The 21,066-nt window shown below is 45.0% G+C and overlaps 1 protein-coding gene across 1 annotated transcript in view; it reads left to right on the forward strand.

Annotated features, from left to right (window-relative positions):
- Rnf165 (ring finger protein 165) overlaps positions 1-21,066 on the forward strand; it is a 90,634-nt gene that overhangs the window by 66,503 nt on the left and 3,065 nt on the right. The window contains exons 2-5 of the mRNA XM_042675283.1: positions 10,022-10,337; positions 11,634-11,744; positions 19,081-19,210; positions 20,787-20,891. Coding sequence (XP_042531217.1) covers positions 10,022-10,337; positions 11,634-11,744; positions 19,081-19,210; positions 20,787-20,891 — 662 coding nt within the window. The remainder of the gene's footprint in view (positions 1-10,021; positions 10,338-11,633; positions 11,745-19,080; positions 19,211-20,786; positions 20,892-21,066) is intronic.

The raw sequence follows: 21,066 nt of genomic DNA on the forward strand, positions 1-21,066 counted from the left end.
GGATGCCTTCCAAAAAAACTGTCCTATTGTATGTTGTGGTAGAAATGTTTGGAGAGGCCTTACTGGCTTTGAGTGAGTGAGTGTGTGTGTGTGTGTGTGTGTGTGTGTGTGTGTGTGTGTGCCAGTGTGTGTGTCAGTCTTGAGGCTTGAACTCTGGACCTAAGTTCTGTCCCTGAACTTTTGTGCTTAAAGCTAGAGCTCTACCACTTGAGCCACAGCTCCACTTCTGGCTTTTTTGGTCTTTTTTTTTTAAGGTAGTTTAGAGTCTCACAGACTTTCTTGCCTGGGCAGGCTTTGAACCGTGATCCTCAGATCTTAGCTTCCTGAATAGGTAGGATTATAGGCATGAGTTACCAGTGCCTAGCTATGTAGCTTGTCTTCCATGACTGTACTTTGTTTCTGACCATCTGCTTGTCCTATCCTCCCTTCAATCCCACCTAGTCTGTTGGGCAAGTGGAACCACTCTCTGGTCCTCACTAGCGGCTGGAGGTTTTGCTGTTTTAATTATGTTAAAACTGTAAGCAAATAGGCTTCCTTGGGTGACAAAGTCCCTCCCAAAGTGCTGTGAGATTTGCAATTCAGTTCCTTTCAAGATGATAAGCTTTCCATCATAGATCAAAGACTGGCCCTAGGGAAGCCTTACAAAGCTGCTCTGAGCTGCAGAAGACCCCTTTGGGCATATTGCTTCCTGACTAGGCCTCCATTGGACCAGGGACCAAAATACAGAGAGGGAGGAAAGCAGACATCTGGTAGACCGTGGGACTGAGCCAGGGAATAGGTGCCTTAGGACTGGTTAGTCCAGAACAAAAGAAGTTAAATGGAGTTACCTGAAAGAGGTAAGGAAAGCAAGAACAGCCTAGGTAGTTGGCTTCAGGTTGGATGGCTCATTTTCTTTTCCTTCATGTCCAGTTTGTCGGGGGTATAGGCAAGTAGGAATTGTATCCCAGATTCCCAGGCCTGCCATTCATGAATCCTCACACTATGCCCTTCCCCTATCTTCCCTGTGTAACCTCTCAAACATCCAGCTTCTGAATGAGTCCCAAAAGATTCATTCCCCTGTCTCAAGGAGTCTGAATGTCCCTCAGGCCGCTGAATTCAGGATAGGAAGCAGGATTTGGAGCCAGATGGTGCAGGGGGAAGAGGAGGCTCCTCAGTGGCTTGTGGAGGAGAAGATGAGGCCTGTCTTTAGATACCAGCCTCCTGTCCAGCTTGTATCTTCTCCCATTGCTCATGCTCAAGGTGTGGTATCTGAGAACCCCAGACTTGCTCTCCTTTGGGCCAGGCTCCTTCCTCTTTGACCTAAGTACTTTGGTCATCATAGTTGGCAACTGACCAGTTGGTAACTTTGCCTATAATGGGTCCACACCACATGAAAAAGGAAGGAAATGAGAACAGATGCTGTGGAGAATATATAGCATATCATGGATGGTTTAGAGAAATTCCACCCCTCAGTAGTCATGATCCTTCACTGGGCAGTTATACAAAGATTAGGAACTTTGAGGGAACAAAGTACCATCTAGGAAATGTACAAGTCTGCCTACCTGGAAGAGCTTCACCCTTTGACTACAGCTTAGCCTGATCGAGTGCCTCCCCTCTGTTCACACTCAGATTTTCTACCTCCTCCTCATGCCAGAGGTCTCAAATCCTCTCACAACTCTATTCTCTATTATTAAGGTCTAGTTGATCAATATTCACGTTAACAAGAGCTATTGGTTCCAGTACCCCAAAAGCTTCTGCCTTTCTTCCCATCAGTTAAACTCTATGCAAGTTAAGTCCTACAGCCTTTTATGTGAGGCTTTCCAGAGGCTTTTTAGTCCCCTAACCTTGGTCTACTTTTAAAGCTGGGGTTTGTCTTTGGGCTTATGTCAGAAAGGGATTCTGAAACTCTTGGCCATGGTGTCTGGGCAGAATATAAGCGATCTCACCACACAGCCATCCCTCAATATCTCCACAGAGACACTCAACACCTTGCCAGCTCACAGGTACATCCTTAGGTCCTTAGGCAAGAGCAGTTACTCCTAGTGGAGCTCACTAGAGGGAGGAGAAGAAGAGAGGGGAGGCCGCCAGGGCTACGGCATGTCATCCCTGTTCAGAAGACTGCTTAGGCAGGTGAGCTCCTTCCACATGTCTGCCTGCATGAGGATGCTGTAGAGGGAGGAGAGCAGGGAAGGGACTCATCACATTGGGATTCCAGTACTGACAACCTCTCAAAAGCCCTTACAATATACCACCCAGCTTTCCTGGCCTCGGCCTCCTCATCTGTGGAGGCTGGCCTCATTCAGCTGGAATATATGAAGAACTATATTCCTTACCAGGTAGTAATTTCATCCTTACCTGTTTTTTGTCAGTCATAGGGCCTAAACTCTGGGCCTGGGTGCTGGAATCCCTCAGTTCTTCAGCCCAAGACTAGCTCTCTATTGCTTGAGCCACAGCACCACTTCTGGCTTTTTTTTTTGCTTTATGTGGTGCGGAGGAATCAAACCCATGGCCTCGTGCATGCAAGGCAAGCACTCTACCACGGAGCCACCTTCCCAGCCCCTCATCTTTACCTTTTTATTTTTGTCAGTTATGGGACTTGAACTCAGGGCCTGGGCTCTGAGCTTTTGTGCTCAAGGCTACACTCTACCACTTTTACTACAGCTTCACTTCTGGTTAATTGGAGATAAGAGTCTCATTTTCTTGCCTGGTTGGCTTTGACCACCTGTCCTCAGATTTCAGCCTCCTCAGTAACTAGGATGACAGATATAAGACACCAGTGCTCAACTCATCCTTACATTTTGTAAAACAGTAAAAGTCCTTCCACTTCTTGCCTCTTTCTCCTTCCTCTCCTTTCTTCTGTTTTCTTCCTCTCTTGTCCCTTCTCCATTCTCTCATTCCCTGTCCCCTTGTGGAATATGCCTGAGCCTTCTCTAAGAACAAAGCACATTAGCCACATGGTTTCTGCCCTGAGAACACTCACTTCACAGCTTATTATTGGTGATAAAAATTTTCACACAAACAAAATGCAAAGCTTAATAGGCTGAGTGCCACAAGTCAAAGGCAGAGGGGTTATTTCATTGCTTGGGAAGACCTTTGAGAGCCCTGAGAGGACTTGCCATGTGCCCTGGGAAGTCAAGGGCGGAAAGGACATGACAGCGTGTGAAGGAACATGTCAGTATGGGGGTAGAAGACAGCCCGTGAGGACCTGGAGAAAGGCATGCACCTGAGGGGCTGGACAGATGCGAGGGAAGGTCACATAGAGCAACCAGAGGGAGAGAGGGGACAAGCGGGGAAGCGTGGGCAGGGAAGGGAGTGCTCTGAATTAGACGTTAGGAAAATTAACGTGGCAGTCCTTTGGGAAAGGGACCTTGAAGGCTTTCCTGGCCTCCAGCTGCTTGTGACACATTCCAGATGTTGGACGATCGTATCACACTCTCACCGGTGCTTCTCAGCACAGTGTGGAGGCAGGAAGCAAGAGTTTCCACAGGCTGTGGAGGCTTTTCTCAGCCTGTAGAGCCAGGAGGCTGGGGTCTTAGCCTGTGGAGACAGGAGACGGGTTCTCAGCAGGTTGTATGTTAACTACAGCATTCAACTCACTTGAATCTTCCTGTGATTCTTTTTTTTTTTTTTTTTTAACTTGGCTTCTCTGTGAATGAGAAGAGAAGCCTGGGCAGAAGGAATTCAGGGATCCTGCAAACAGAGATTGTATGTAGGCTTCACACTGAGTGTACTGAAGTCCACTGTGGTAGTGAGACACAACCCAGAGACAACCCACACAAGATAGCTCTGCTTGCCTCTGGAAGCGTCTCAGCAACAAGTCCCTCCTCATGGCTTCTGTAGACAGACATTTACCTTGAAGAAGACTGGGGTTTGGGGCTATTCATGTGGGCTCCCCACAGCACTCAGCTGCACGTGGGGAGGGGTCTCTTTGGCTGCCCCTTCTTTTGCCTCCAGTGTCCCCTCCCTGTTCTGCTTCAGCTCCGAGGGAAATGACACTAGGAAATTAAGCTGAGGGACAGCAGGAAACAGGACACCCTGAGAACTGGCCTGGGAAGGAGGGAGCAGGCTGCAGGCCTCCCTCGAGGCCCCTCAGAGGGTTTGGTTCCCACTTTGCTCTCTCAGCATCCTGTGTCCTGGGGAGGGGCCTGGGAAGGCTGACCATGGCTGGCTGGCGAGGCTCTGATAGGTCTCTGAGCAGGCCTGTGTCTGAACTTCCCACAGAGCAGCTAAGCTAAGGTGTCAGGTACCCATGGGCAGGGTGGGGAGGGGGCTTTATCCACTGTCCTTTCTTCTTTTAGCTCCATCTTTGTCTGAGGGCCTGAAGGTAGGGCCTCTAAGCTTTGGAATCTTGAACATGCAAGGCCGTTGCCTTGCATGAATGAATACTGGAGTGGGGTGTGTGTGTGTGTGTGTGTGTGTGTGTGTGTGTGTGTGTGTGTGTGTACCCAGTCAGGAATGGCCCTTCTTCTTGGTCAACTATACCTGGCACACTGATGTTTGGCCTGGTTCTCTTTTCTGCTCCCAGTGAGACACATCTCTGACTCCATTCCTCTCATCCACAGCTGAGAAAGCAGCCTCAGACAAAGCCCAAGATGTCTTCTAGGTGTCCTGTCTGTTTCTATACCACTGTTCTCCTTGGGATGCCGCCGGTCTTAGTCCTCTAGGGCTGCTATATTGAATTATCATAAACTAGGTAGCTTATAAACAACAGACATTTATTGCTCACAATTCTGGAGGCTGAAAATCAAGGTCAAGGTGCTGGAAGTTACTGTCTGGTGGGGGCCTCTTCCTCATGACTAGTACCTAGCTAGATCCTCACATGGTAAAGGGGCTAGCTAGTTCTCTGGTTTCTTTTATAAGGGTAGAAATGCCTTTTACCAGGGCTAATCACCTCCCAGAGGCCCCACCTCTTAATAAATACTATAACCACATTGAAGGCTGTTCAACATATGGATTTGGGAGGACACAGACATTCACACCACCTCATTCTTCTCTGCCACTTCTGTTTTTGTTCTTGTTTTCTCCCTGAGTCTTTAACAGATCTCTCAGGAGACATCTAGGTTCAAATCTCCACTCTGCCACTTAACCAATGAGTGTCTCCAGCTTGCCAACAAACCTTTTAAAGTTGGGGTTCAATGTTAACTGCATCCACTGTACCCAAACCTTTGGCCTCATGCCCTCTACCTCTCCCTTCCATGCCCTCCCCCCTTTTTTGGAAATGTGTGTTTTTTCCTGTCTTCTGATCCACCTGCCCCCGTTCTCCAGCTGTCAGCCTCTTAAAGCCCTTTTCCTACAAGGCATGTAGCAGCCAGTTCCCAGCCATTTATGGAACACCTGTTCTGTGTTCTATGTGGGCCAGGTGGGCATCCGGTGAACTGCATACCTCTGGGCTTCCCTGGTCACAGCTGGGCATGCTGTTCTCAGTCCTGCACCTGCCTTTCTCAGCCTCAGCCTCAGCCTCCCGAGGTAAAGCTCTACTCCTGGCCAAGTCTCAGGAGGAGCTAATTGTCAGCATCCATTTCCAGAATTGTAAGATGGACATTTTTTAATTCAGAAACTAATTTATGCCTTATAATTGATGTGTTTATTTAGCATGGTGGATATTAGTGGGTTTTTTTTCTTTCTGGGAGACCCTTTTTTCTCCCCATACTCTGAAAATGTTATTTAGCTCATAAAGAATTCTTAAATTAGTGGCATCTTAGCCCTAGGGAAATATGACAAATGTAGAGTATAATCAGGGACATCTGGAAATTATTTTTTAACTGGAAGGAGTAACTGCAATGGGAAAAAGCTACAGGTTATCATCTACTAACAGGGTGTATTCGGATGTCAACACTGTTCAGGCATCATTGGTTACTGACTTGTCATGAACCAGTATTCCCCAGAGAGTGCTACTCTTTGAGGCCAAGCAAAGCAGCTGTTTACTGGCATTGTCACAAAGCTTTCATGACACAGAGCTGAGAAGTGGCCCAGGGGGGGTTGGGATGAGGATTCTTCTGCTATCAATTCCTTTCTGAACAGGATGGTGAAGCCAAGATCCCCTCTGGGGATGGGGATGACAGGAGAAGCTGAACCCAGAATGAAAGTCAAAGGACCTTTGCTTGGAGAATTACCTAAACGATGATGGGATTGGTTTTTGTTTTTGTTTCTTTTGTTTTTGTTTGTTTGTTGTTGTTGTTGTTGTGTGTGTGTGTGTGTGTGTGTGTGTGTTGGTCGTGGGGCTTGAGCTCTGGGCTGGGGGCGCTGTCCCTCAGCTCTTCAGCTCAAGGCGAGCACTCTATCAGTTGAGCCTCAGAGCCACTTCCAGTTTTCTGGTGATTAATTGGAGATGAGTCTCATGGACTTTCCTGCCCGGGGTGGCTTTGAACCGTGATCCTCAAATCTCAGCCTCCTGAGTAGCTAGGATGACAGGGGCAAGATGCCGCCGCCTGGCTTGGTCCATCTTTCTGGAAAGAGGGCTTCTGCTCTTTTTGGTGCACCAACGGGAGGATTCAGGCTGCAAAAGTAGACAACCCTTCTCAGTCAAGAGGGAACTTTGTTCTGGACACCTCCACAGGTGTGCAGGCTCCCTGCACGGAGCAGACACCAGTGCAGAAGGAGCCACGGGAGAGGAGGAAGGCAGCTGTTGGTGCTATCGGTCGGAGAGGCTCCAGGATTGGAAGGGATGGACACTGACCAGTACCATCTGGCCTGTCCGTCATTACACAGTAGACCCAGGGCTTCCCCAAGATCTACTTGCTTCTGTCTTTCCCACTCAAGTTCCAATCAATTTGTCTTCAGCCAGACCCAGTATCTCAGCCACTTTTAACCACGGAATCCCTTTCCCCTCACTTTTTCCAACAACCTGATGACAAGCTGAGCATCTCCTGAGTGCTAGTGCCGAGCAGGGAGTGGGGTCTAGAATTAGTGAGACTACAGCTCAGCCTGGCTGGTAGAAGAGATGAGGACAGCTCAGGGGAGCCCTTGCTCCAGAGGCACCTTACGGGGGTGGGCTACGGGGAGGACTGTGGGGAGGGGTTTGGGGAAGGTGTGGAAGGGCCCTGGAAGGACAGAGCTCTGATATCAGGCTAAGGGCTTGGATTTTACAGGTCAGAGATGAAGGCTCCCCATTTCAGGGCAGATCAGCTGGGAAATATGGCTCAGATGTTTTTGTTCTATGTATTGAGTTCACTTTCATCCTTCAGACAGGGAAGTACTAACCACAAGTGGATCTGGCACACCAGGAATGTGGCTAGACACATTCCTTGGGAGGTGCCATAGGAATTAAACCTTTGCCCAGACCTTGGAGGCAGTTTGGAAACAAAGAATATAACATAACACAGTAATTTTTATGTTGAATACACTTTAAAATAAGACACACACACATATATCACTTCCAAGGTTGAGTATACCAATAGAATGCATTTTTAGTGAACAGCTACTACCTTCTCTACCCACTGCCAGAGCCAAACTTCCTCCACTTCAACACCTCCAAACCCTTTTTCAGGCATTTCCACTAGTGACTGAGTACATTTCTAACTAAATGATTAGACACTCTTTGTTGTTTTTTTAAAAATTTTAAATGCAAAAATTTAAATCTCTGACATCTATAGAGATGTGTATACGTCCTTTCTGGAAGTTGCTGAAATTGTCTCTTTGTCTCCATGGACCAACATTTCATAGTATGAACCTTGGTGTGGTGTTCTTGTTTCCATCCATTTTACTGGGACTCATACCACCTTTTCCACCTAGAAACTTGTTTCTAGGTGGGTTTTTTTTTGGTAACTTTCCCACTTATTGCCTTCTCTTTTACTAATGAAACTTGGAAACTTCTGATCAACCTTGTCTTATTTGGCTTTCTAGGAAATGTCCCCAGCTTGATCTCCAAAATCATTGAATTTCAAATCCCACCTTACATTCATTTCCAAGAGCTCCCTTTCTTGTTTTCTTATTTCTCCATTTGAAAGAGCCTCCTCTTGTTTCATGGATCCATCATCTTATTTCTCTGAGGATTTTAAAAAAGTGTATCTTTTTTTTCTGGTCTTTGCATTATCTCTCTTTGTTCCTCTGAATTTCATTTTGATTTATCTTTTATAATGTGTTATGTTTTTTGCTCTCTTTTCATTTTATAATCTTTCTCAAGACTCATCACCCTTTGGGTTTTCCAGTCCTGTTAAAGAGTAGTTTTTTAAGTGCTGTCCAGAAGCTGTGTGTGTGTGTGTGTGTGTGTGTGTGTGTATTAAAGTATGTATGCGAAGTGTAACTTTTCAATTAATTGGCTTTGGTACATATTGGCCGGTGGATATTTTATATGGGTGTTCTCAACCAGAAGCATCCTCTAGCTCCCAGCCCAGAGTACTATACCTGTTGGAGGGCACAGTGAAGGGACACATACTTAACAACAGGATTTTTGGAACCAAGTAGCCAGAGGGAGGGATTTCTGAAGTCCCATAAACAGACCATCACTTAATACTTTTCTAAATGCTGCTACACCCCACTGCTTTGCTCCATGTCACCCTCTCCCATCTGGGCCTCTCTAGGAGGATGGTCACTTTTCCGGTGTGGGAAAGGGGAGGAGCCTTGGGCATAACTGCCCTGTCATTATTCTCTTATTCTCTCTCTGCTCAGCTGTACCACCACACTGGCCTTCCAAGGTAGCTACTAGCCTTCCAGCCCCACATGGCAGGCTCTGTCCACATCTTGTTGACCGCTCCTTCAGTGGGCACTTAGCTTCCGATTTCTCAGCTCCGCTAATTCCTCCATCTGCTTTCTGTCTTCTGAGAATCTGTTGACATCTGTTGCCTGCTGATGTCACCCCTCCTGTTCCCTGTGTCCTTGTCTGTTTATCTTGTGCTCATTCCTTTGCTCTCATTTCAGTGGGGTTTGGGAAAGAGCAGGAGTATGTTAAATCTGCCAGGAGTTAGCAAGACTTCTTAAAAAAATCTTTCTGCAAGGCTTCATTGGATACCTTGCCTAACAGGAGAGCTGACTCCTGCGGTGGGCTTCTTTCTCATCATGGAGAAGTTGCTAATTTTCTTGTCATCAGGATGAATTTTATTTAGAAAACTACTGGAGCCTAAATTAAATGTAGTCCAGAACCAAGGTTCTACCATATACCTGGGTATGTTTGCCTTTAAATGAATGCTGTCATATAGTTAGTTGTTATTTAAAGAAATAATTTTGTATAGGTTTTTAATCCCTGAAAACCACAATGACAAATACCTTCTGATTGCGCTATCTCTACAATGGGACTTTCTTGTGTTGGGTCTTGGTGAGTCAAAGTGTTGGCCCTAAGTTTTCTCTGTGTGGCAGGTACGAGACTCAAGAAAATCAGACTGCTTTGGGAACTTTGACAAGTGTGTTAATTATAAAAGGATGCTTACCTGCTCATTAAGCAAACATTCTCTCCACTTCCAACACATCAGTAAAGGTGACCACATAGCTGTTAAATGAATGGAATGGCTGTGACATGATGAAGATCTTGAAGGGTTTTTAAAATCGTATTTTTATTATCTTTAAGTCATTGTCCACAGGGGTTACCATTCAACAAAACTATTTAGTGAGTGCAGTGCTTCTGGATCAATGTCAAACCTTTCATCATTCTCCAGCACCCGTCCCCTCAATTTTCGTAGTTTCACAGGATATGCATTGATTGGTACGACTGCATTCTCCTAACCTTCTTCTCTGAGTGTCCTCACCCTCCTCCTGAGTGCCCTCCCCGCCCCCACACAGCTGGTATTCATTTCATTAGACGGTGAGTTAGTTTTCCTAAGGAATTACACTATTTTAATTCTTCCCTGCTTATGCCACACGTCAGTTAGTACGTTTGTATTACGCTTGCACACGCAACCGTGTGTGTTTAGTTGTATAATTATAAATTAGATCTAGCTTCCACAGATGAGACAGAACACACATCCCTTGTCTCTCTGGGCCTGAGTGACTAAACTTGACATAATTTTTTCCAGGTCTATATCAATGTCACTGGCTCAGCGGTGGGGATGGGCTGGTGTGTCAGGGCCCTGCAATGGTTCTCACAGAGACTTCTCTGTCCTTGTCTCTCCAGGTGCCCCTTTTCAAAGGTCTCAGCATCCTCACGCTACCTCCTGCCGCCACTTCCACCTGGGCCCCCCGCAGCCGCAACAGCTCACCCCGGATTTCCCACTGGCCCACCCCGTACAGTCGCAGCCGGGCCTCAGCGCCCACATGGCCCCGGCCCACCAGCACAGCAGCGCACTGCACCAGTCATTGACCCCACTGCCCACCCTGCAGTTCCAGGACGTCACAGGTCCCTCTTTCCTACCTCAGGCCCTGCACCAGCAATACCTCCTGCAGCAGCAGCTCCTGGAAGCCCAGCATCGCAGGCTCGTTGCGCACCCCAGGTAGGTAATCGGACTAGCATGGGAATTCTCAGAGTTTTAGTCTTAGGATCTTTTTGCTACTCAAAAGTGACTATGAATAACTTCTATTTATTTGGATTAGATCACTGACTTTTTTTTACTATATTCAAAATTAAGTATTTATTAATCTATTTGAAAATAACAATACCAATTTCCTTATGCTAAACCTAGAAGACATTTTCATGCAAAATGACTACAGATTTAGTGAGAACAGTTTTCTTTTCTTCTTCTTCTTCTTCCTCCTCCTCCTCCTCTTCCTCCTCATCTTCCTCTTTTTCTTCCTCCTCATCCTCTTTTTCTTCTTCTTCCTCCTCTTCCTCCTTCTTCTTCTTCCCCCTCCCCCTCCCCCTCCCCCTCCTCCTCCCCCTCCTCCTCCTCCTCCTCCTCCTCCTCCTCCTCCTCCTCCTCCTCCTCCTCCTCCTCTTCTTCTTCTTCTTCTTCTTCTTCTTCTTCTTCTTCTTCTTCTTCTTCTTCTTCTTCCTCCTCCTCCTCCTCCTCCTCCTCCTCCTCCTCCTCCTCCTCTTCTTCTTCTTCTTCTTCTTCTTCTTCTTCCTCTTCCTCCTCCTCTTCCTCCTCCTCTTCCTCTTTTTCCTCCTCCTCCTTCCTCCCCCTCCCCCTCTCCTCCCCCTCCCCCTCCCCCTCCTCCTCCCCCCCTCCCCCTCCCACTCCTCCCCATCCTCCCCCTCCTCCTCCCCATCCTCCTCCTCCTCCTCCTCCTCTTCTTCTTCTTCTTCCAAATTTCCAAATCTCTTATCTACAGCTTAATAGAAGAAAACAGTATCCTTTTGTCTGCCTGTTTTGTAGCATGCCATGTTGGACTGAGAGAATATGAGTAAAAGGCAAACCCACATTGTAGTCTTAATTGGAAAATAGTTATAACCCCTTGCACCATCTGAAAGGGTTTCAGGGCCTCCCAAGGATGCTGGTAGCACTTTGAGAGTGGTGTCTGTAGAACCTGGAGTGCTGGGGCAGCAGGTTGAGTGTTGGGGATCAGAGAGGAGAGGCCACCCTGATCTGAGGTGTTCAGGAAGACCTCTTTCAAGGAAGTGGGAAGAGTGTGGGGGAAGGGTAGAATAGAGGATGGGTCGAGGATGCATGGGGTGGGGGAGGTTGCTGCTCATTCTTTAGAATTTGAGGAGAGTGGTGAGGCCTTGGGTACTATGGGCTCTGTAGGGAATTGTGGGACTGGGGTGTCCTCAGGATGGCAAGGATCACTCACAGTTCCTACAAGCTGGGCTGGTCCCACAGAGTTCGCTGCCATGGTCCCTTCTCATGCAGGCGGAGTCAGGAGCGTGTGTCTGTCCACCCCCACCGCCTCCACCCCAGCTTTGACTTTGGCCACCAACTGCAGACACCTCAGCCCAGGTATTTGGCTGAGGGCACTGACTGGTAAGTCTCTGGGGCCCATGGAGCTTCTGTTTTCCTCCACTTCAGGAGGCCTAGTTCTCAGTCCCCAAGCCTTTGTGGCTGCTCCTAGCTGTCCATAGGACAGGGCCCAACCTGGGCCATGTTCTAGCAATTAACTAAGTGCAATTGGCCCAGCCTGGGGGCCAGGGTTCATGGTTTTCCAAGGGAGGGGAGTGGCAAGGATGTAAAACATTTCCAAGTTCAATGATATGGATCAATGGCCCCTGGAGGAAAGGCAGCAAGAATTCCCAGGAGCTGGGGGAGGGGGACTTGCTGGAGGAGGAGGTGTGGAACGGTCCACAGTGACGCACCGGAGCATGCCACTCTGGCAGTGCAGGATGGAGTGGTATGTCCTGAAGGATGGAGAGAAAGTACTCAGGTTGGAGGTGACGACTGTGGAGAGAAGCGAGGGAGAGTTGTGGAGGATTTTGTGTCATCCTGTGGGCAAGGGTCATAGCCCTTGCACTTGGGGCAGAAGGCTTCATTCTTTGATTCATTTCTTTGGTTTCTCATCTTGAGCTCCACCCAACTTTCTGATTATAGCTCAGGAAAAGACTGTTCTCAAGTAGGGTCAGACCAGAACCTTGGAATACTTTTTAAAGTAGAGCAGTTTACTAGCTATTTAGAAATAAAGGGTATCATCAATTAGAAATGCATTAGTACTTTTTTTTTTTTGGTCACAGGGCTTGAACTCAGGACTTGGGCACTTGAACTCAGGACCTGGGCACTATCTGTGAGCTTTTTGACCAAGGCTAGTGTTCTACCACTTTGAACCACAGCTCCACTTCAAGTTTTCTGGTAGTTAATTAGAGATAAGAGTTCTCATGGCCTTTCTTGTCTGGGCTGGCTTCAAACCACGATCCTCAGATCTCAGCTTGCTGAGTAGCTAGAATTGCCCCGTCAAGAACCACCAAAGCCGGGCTTATTTCTTATTAGTTCAGTAAAACATTCTCTTTCTCCACAGAAAGGCATGATGCATATGTGTGTATAACTTTATGCATATATATGTACCTATATTTATATATAAATATGCGTGCATATATACACATATGAGTACATACATATATACATCTATCTATATTTATAGAGGGAGGGAAGAAAATAGAAATGCAATAAAATGGTAACATTTGGGGAGTCTGAGTGAAAAGTATCTAGAAATTCTTTTTTATCTTAATAAGGATTTTTTATTGTAAAGCTACTGTACAGAGTGGTTATAGATACATGAATAAGGTAGTGAGTACATTTCCTATCAAGCATTGTTACCCCCTCCTTTGTTTTCCCCTACTATCCCTTCCCTCCCCACTAGAAATTCTTTATGCTATTGTTGCAATTACTTTTAGTACAAAAATACATTTAAAAAAATCTGAGGCTGTAATCATATACATGCCTGTAATCAGAGCTAGTAGGGAGGTTGTGGTGGGCAGATCATGTACAGTTCTTTTGTTTCGTTTTGTTTTGTTTTTGTACGTTTTCCATGTACAGTTCTAAGCCAACCCAGGCACAGTTAGCATGAAGTCCTAGTGGAAAAAAATCAGAGCCAAAAAAAAAAAAAAAAAGACTGGGACCTGAGTGAAAAAAAAAGTCCCTCAATGAAAAGAGATGGAACATTTTAAAAACCAGATGTACAGTTGTGTCCTTTTCCAGCCATTTGGCCAGGCAAGCTGGCTTCATCAGGATGGTTCTTGGAGCCCCTTCCAAGATCACCTGGAATGATTCACAGGTGTTGTTCCAGTTGGATGAAGACTACCTGTGCTTCTAGGTGCCAGAAAGAGTGGGTTTTGGCTTGTTTGGCTTGTTGGCTTTGCCCCCAGCCCTCTGTTAATCCTCAGGTACATTCTTCATTAAATTGGACAATCCCTCAAAAGGTAGATTACACTGCTGCCAGCTTCAGCTCAGACTTGTACTAATTAACAGATTCAAATTAGGAAGATTTAATTGCTGTTGGATTAAATTCGCTCCCTTCACAGTCAAGTCAATTCAATTTGATTCAATTCAGCACCCATGGAGCACCTAGGGCCCTTGCATATGGCTGAGTGATTTGAACACACACACACACACACACACAGTGGCTCTAACAAGACACTGTGGGCTGGATAGATGATACTGAAGGAGAGAGTCCAGGGAGAGCAGTTCAAGTATTAGTCCTATCCTCACTTGCTTCATCGAGCCAGTCCTCTTTCCCGTCTTCATTCTTGTCCCTACTTCCCAGAGAAACATGTCCCACGGTCCCACCGGAGTCTCTTCTCTCTGTCCTATCCCCACTTCCCAAGTAAGAAAGTATTTGCCTTGAAGGAGTCCACAGTTTCTTCTTCCTCCTAATGAGCTCTGTTACAGCAAGGGAGGGATTTTTGTAATTACCATCATTCTAGGAGTATCCCAAACCTCCTTCCTGAAGAAGCCTCTGCTGCCAGGAGGCAGGAATCTGGTAATTGGATTACAGAAAATACGTTGTAGGAGGGGCTATTTTCACCTTTGATAGGAGCCATTAGGAGGGAGGGGAAGTCTGTGTGCAGCAGCCCCCTCCTCTTACCTTTAGTCAATTCTGGAAGCCACTGAATTCAGGCTATAGTCCAGGCTGCCCACCATTCTCTTCCTGGGATGCTCTATCTTCTTCAACTAGACTCCTGGACTGAGAATGGGTGGGAACAGCAGATGTTAGGGAAAAATCCCAAATACTCCTATTCTTTGGTCCTGTAACTTGAACTTGATCTTGAACCACAGCCCCAATGTTTCCATCTTTGTCATTACCCTTCTGTGACTCAATCCCTGAAGCACCAGAATCCAGATTCTCCTACACTGTTAGGCAGTTCCCTGGCAAGAACTGAAGAGTCCGCATAGCAACCAGGTCTATGAAAGTTAAGTTGAGCTTGATGTTTAAACACAAATGGAAAAAAATATGCATGGAGACAATGTTCCAAACTGTTTGGGGTTGGCTCTGAGAACCCCTAAACTCAGCGAGACTCTTGCAGGCTGGTGGCAATAGCAAACAGTAAGATACTTGCTCCTCTCCATGCTAATGTCTCAAGGATAAGACTGACTAGACTTCTTAAGGGTATATGAACCTTCATTCCTGGCTTAGTGCACCTGAGTCTTGGAAGGAATTTTGTGGTGATTCTATTATTACTTTTCTTCTTCTTTGTTGCTATTCAAGGTGGAACCTTAGGTCATTACTTGGATTTTTTTTTTCATTTCTAACATATGCATTTAAAAGCTATGAAATTTAGACCAGGCACAATGGTTCATGCCTATAATCTCAGCTGCTTGAGAGGCAGAAAGCAAGGGCATTATGGTTTAAGGTCAGCACCAGCATAAAGTTTATGAGATTTCATTTTACCAAATAATCCAGATGTGATTATACATAATTGTGATCCTGGCCATATAGAGGCTGTCAGTAGCAGGATCATGGATGGTCCCAGGTTAGTTGTGGGACAAAATGTGAGAACCTGTTTGGAAAAATAAAGCACAAAAGGCTGAGCTCAAGTAGTAGACTGCCTGCCTAGCAAGCATGAGACTTGAATTCAAATTCCAGTCCAGCCCTCCAAATTAAAAATAAAGCTATGATTTTTTTCTTTCAGAACTGAGCTTTTTCCTAATTTCCATCATGATTTATTTTTCACTTTGGGCTATGTAGAAGTACATTGTTTAACTTTCTCATATTTGGGGTTTTTTGGGAAATCTTTTGATATTGATTTCTAGTTTAATACTGCTGTGATCAGAAACCATGTTTGCAGAATTCTAATCCTTTTAAATTCATTAACTGTTGTTGTATGGTCCAGTATGTGTTCTATACAAATGTTCTATATATATTTAAAAGAATGTATATTCTGTTCTCATTGAGTGTTAGAGAAATGTCAAGATCAAGCTGGTTAATAGTGTTGTACTACCATAGTACTGAATTTTTTGATATGCTCGTTCTGTGAATGATGAGGCAAGAGAGTTAAAGTCTACATTTACAAGTATGTATTTGATTCTTTCTTGAGTTCTGTCAGCCTTGCTTCATTTATTCTGATTTATATACATCAGATGAGCTGACACCATAATCATTATAAATGTTTCACTTTATCTGTGGTAATGGGCCTTGGCTGGTCTACTTTGTCTAATATTGACATCGCCTTTCTAGATTTCTTCCAATTAGTGTTTGTATGATGTATCTCTTTCCTCCTTTTACATTTAACTTATATCTTTATATTTAATTGTTTGGGGGAAGTACTGGGGTTTGGACTCAAGACCTTATATTTACCAGACGGACATTCTATCGTTGAAGCCACATCTCTTGCCCCTCTTTGCCTTGGTTGGTTTCAAGATAGGGTCTTACTTTTTTGCATGGGCTAATCAGTGCTTTATTTCTCTTATTTGTGCTTCCCCAGGTTACTGGGGTGACAGGCCCTCACCACCATACAGCCATTGTATAGCTGGGGTAACAGGCACGTACCACTGCTCCCAGCTATCGGATGAGATAGTCTGTGAACATTTTTTTGCTCAGAACCATGCTCCTGAACTATGACTTTCCAATTTCCTGCTAGGCAAGTAGCTAGGCAAATGTTTTTCAATAGGCAGTATATAGTTGGTTATTGTTTTACAAATGACAATATATGCTAATGGGTATGGTTAGACCATTTATACTTAATGTAATTATGCATATAGTTAGGATTCAATCATTTTTTTGTTTTTGTTTGATTCATGTTTAAATTCTTTTTGTCTATTTCCTGCCTTATTTTGAATTGAGTGTAAACTTTTTAGGATTAAAATATTGGTTTCATTGTCAAAACAGAAGAGTCCCAGCACTCCATCCTTTGCCATTCCTTTTGTAGTTTTTACTTATCCATATGTAATGATCACTACAATTCATTGCTGTAAATTTTCCTGGCAAACTACAGTTCTTTAAATCAAAGTTGTCCCATTCCATTTTGTAAATAAAGTTTTATTGGAACATAGCCATACCTATTTGTTTATATATGGCCTGTGGCTGCTTTTAAACTGTGTTAAGCGTTGGAATGGTTGTGGTGGAGAATGTGTGGCCTTTGAAGTGTGTGGGATGTCTGAAACTACAGATATTTGTCAACGTATGCTCCAATCAATCAACATTTAAAGGAGTTTTTATATGGCTAGAAATCCTTTATGTTTCCTATGTAGTTATCATCGCTGACACTTCTTTTTTTTTGGTGCTTGAGTTCGAACTCAGACTTTTGTGCTTGTTAAGCTGGTACTGTGCCATTTAGGCCATGCCCCAGCCATTTTGCTTTCATTATTCCTGCGATAGGGTTTAATGTTTTACACCTGGTCTAGCCTAGACCACAACCTTCCCTTTTTATACTTCCTGCTCTTGCATAGCCAATATGACAGGCGTTATTCCCCTACTCCCAGCTACTGGTTGACAGAAGTCTCTCTCACTAACATATTGCCTAGGCTAGATTGATCGAGCTGATCTTTACTTCTCAAGAACCTAGGATTATAAATGTGAGACCCTATACTCATCCCAGCTTCCTTTGTTCCTAACTGGAGGCCTATGATAATTCCTGCACACATTCTTCTCAGTGAATGGACTTCTCCCCTTTGGGCTGATTTAAAATTTTTATCTTCATTAATGTTTTTCAGGGATTTTACTATTTTGTGCCTTTAGGTAATCTTCTTTGCGCTGTTCTGTACCAATTTCAATATTTTGAACCCATGAGTTTATAATTTTCATTAAATTAGGGAAATTTGCAGGCAATTATTCTCTAAAATATTTTTTCCTATTCCCTTTACACTCCATCCTCTCTTGTGTGTCTTTCAGTATCTCAGCTACAGTTTATTGTAGTTATGCTTGTAACTTATTCTAATCTGGCGGATAGGAGCCTTTACTGGGTAGCTCCTGGGCCCTTTTGCCATGACCTTGGTAGCTTTCTTGCTTTCAGTTACGGCAAAGTGTTTCCATCTTACCTTGTACATTTTCTCCACAGACATGAAATAAACTACTTTCTAAATGAGCCATTGGTTCTTCTTTCTTCCTTTGTATAGATCTAGGTTTCTATCCAGTATAATATTCCTTTTGTTTGGAGAACTTCCTTTAATATTTCCTGTAGTGCTCTTCTGCTGGTAGCATATTATTTCAACTTTTGTTTGTTTGAAAAAAGTCTCATTTCACCTTCATTTTAGAAGATATTTTTGCTGTGTGAAGAATTCTAGAGTCAACAGCTTTTTCCCCCCCTTTTCAGTTGTTTAAAGATGTCACCGCATTGTCTTCTGGCTTGTTTTGCTTCTAACAGGAAATTTGTGATAATTCTTATTTATGTTCTAATGTATCTAATGGGTCACCAACCCCCTTGGGTTGGATTTTAATTTTTGTATTTATTAACATTTCCTAGAAATTTGATTATGATTTACTTTGAGGTGATTTCTTTTTATGTGTGCAGCAATCCTGTTTGAAGTTTGTTAAGTTGTTTTGAACCTATGGGTTTATAATTTTTAAGATAAAATTTGAAAAACTGTCAGTGTAATTAAACATGTCTAAGAGAAATGAGTTTTTCCATACTTTTGGGAGTGCTTGTGGGTTATGATAGTTTTCTAGATTATAGGGGCAGTTATGGAGGTATTTAAAGTTGTTTTCTCAAAGTGATGAAAAGAACATGGCCTTTGTCCCTCACCACAATTCATCTTGCCTTTTCTGTGCATCCCTGAACTGATCCATTTGAATTTTCTCTCAGAGAGGGATTTTGTCTTGGGAAAAATTGTTCTTTTTCTTTCCCTTTCTCTTTTTCTATTTGTTTCCTTTTCCTTGTGGTACTGGGGTTTGAACTCAGGGCCTAGCATTTGCTAGACAGGAGCTCTATCACTTGAGCTATGCCTTGAGTCCTTTGTGCTTTTGTTTCCTTCTGCCCAGATAAGCCTGGATTGTCAGCCTTCTATTTATGCTTCCCATATTGCTAGGATGACAGATGCACACCATTGTGCTTAGCTTTTTAATGGCTGAGATGGGCTCTCATGAACTTTTTGCCAGGGCTGACCTCAAACTGCAGTTCTCTTAATCTCTGCTTCTGGAGTAGCTAGACCATAAATGTGAGCTTCAGTGCCTGGCCAATAAGGAGCTTCAGGTATTTGTTTTAAGAAGTTTACAGGGCATAGGCTTTTCCAGGTTCCTTAGGCCATGCCGAGCCCTTTCCTCTCTGGGTCAATTTTCTTCCTCTAAAGGGAGGGGAAGAACTGGGTAATGAACAGCCCCTAGCAGCCCTGGCAGTGCATGGCTCCAAATCTGCCTCATGGGCTTGCTACCTGAATTCCCTTCTAGTCCCCAATGGTGCATCCTTCCACCTCAAGGTTCACTGAAGCTGTGTTCCTGCAGGGACCTCAGTGTGGACGCAGGCCTGAGTCCCGCTCAGTTCCAAGTGCGGCCCATCCCTCAGCATTATCAGCATTATCTAGCGACTCCTCGAATGCACCACTTCCCCAGAAACTCCTCCTCCACGCAGATGGTGAGTGGAAGGACCCTGCTGGGAGATGAATCTTCTTGCTACATAGTGGGTGCCAATGGTGGGCAAGGTCCTGTGGCTCCCTTGTGTCTCTGATTCCTCCATGCCCTGTGGAAAGGGGTAGCATGGTATGCTGGGGTTTGTGGGGAAAGACCCCAGATGAGGTCAGGCAGAATGGACTCTGTCCTTCATGTGGTCTCATTTAATTTCCTGTGGCCACAACTTCTGGGCTTTCGTTTCACTTAGCTGTGAAATGGGAGTGTATATATGTCTGCCTTGCTCATCTCAAAAAGCTACTTCCATTGGAAGCCGCTGGACCTGGCCTACAGATCCAGGTCTACTGCCTTCTGCAGGATGACCTTTTGTGACTGCACAGCCCTGAAATTGTGTGTGTGTGTGTGTGTGTGTGTGTGCGTGTGTGTGTGTGTGTGTGTGCGCGTGTGTGTGTGTGTGTGTGCGCGCGCGTGTGTGTGCGTGTGTGTGTGTGTGTGTGTGTTGGGAGGTGTGGCACTGGGTTTGGGATTGCAAGCTGCATGGAATGAAAGTAAAAATATTCCACTGAAGTGGCAAAACACTGAAAATTTTATTTCCAGGCAGCTTCATATTGCTAGCTTAAAGTATGATTGCCCCTTCCCGACTCAGGTCGGTCACCTAACCTCCTAGCCTCTCAGTTCTGATCAGATCTGAGATTCCATGGTTTGTATTGGAAACACTGTCTCTTGAGACTAAACGAACAACTATCGAGCCCTTACTACAGACCAGGCACTTCTCTGAGCACCTTATATAACTTCTCTTATTTCAACCTCACACTAAGAATCTCACATAACTTTTACAGATTGGCAAACTGAGGCCTAGAGAGGTTATGTAACTGGTCCTGGGGCATACAGTGGGTAGGCTGAAGCGCTTGATGAAGGCTCCTCTGAGTTCTAGTTCAGAGAATTAGGGAGAAGTGAGAAGATAGGGATGAGCAAGTTCAGGGCTAGAAGTCTTTTGTGTGGTATTTTTTAGTGTGGGATCATTTGCACTCATTTTGACTTTAAAAGCAATAGTATTTCCTGTTACTGACTCTTTCATGCCTTACTCTGGCTCTGGCCTGTGCCATTGCCCATAGAGCTATGGGAGGAGACTAACTCTGCTGCCCAGCTGCCTGGGTTTGAGTCCTGGCTCTATTATTTGGCTGCATAACTCGAGCTAATTACTTAATCTGCCTGTGCCTCACTTATCCTCTCAGTAAATGGGGATTGTACTTGCACCCACATTTTAGATTGGACGAGGTAATTAAATTGGGTAGCCATGTGACATGCTCAGAGCAGTGCCTGCTATGAAGTGGGTGCCCATTTAAGCTTTGTAATTACTTTATTGATGTTGCCATCCTTTGTAGACTAGTCCAGGCGTAATCTTGGTTCTTAATGAGAACAGGAGGAGCATTCCTGCTGCCCACAACATCCCCGGCAGGCACGGGGGGGGGGGGGGGGGGGAAGGGGCCGCTGGCTGGTGGTTATGGATGGAAACATTGTCTGCTGGGTTCATGGGAACACCTAAGGTCCACACTTTATTCAAGCCATTCTCTCCCCAACAGGTCGTCCATGAAATCCGAAACTACCCTTATCCCCAGCTTCACTTCCTTGCACTCCAGGGGCTAAATCCCAGTAGACACACCTCTGCTGTGAGAGAGAGTTATGAGGTATGTTGCCCTGTCTGGCACCGACTGGGTTAGAGGAGATGGTCTAACTATCCATCGTCCCTTGTTTCTGTCCCTGCTGATGAGTAGTAGGGCACAGGTGGCAGGAAGCCTCAGGTGTGAAAGAGAGTGAGTAGAGAGAGCTAAGGCCTTTCAACATCAAGAGTTCTTCCTGATG

This window comes from Dipodomys spectabilis, unplaced genomic scaffold, assembly GCF_019054845.1.
Source record: "Dipodomys spectabilis isolate Male_0828 unplaced genomic scaffold, ASM1905484v1 ptg000024l, whole genome shotgun sequence".
In the NCBI taxonomy this organism is placed as follows: domain Eukaryota; kingdom Metazoa; phylum Chordata; class Mammalia; order Rodentia; family Heteromyidae; genus Dipodomys; species Dipodomys spectabilis.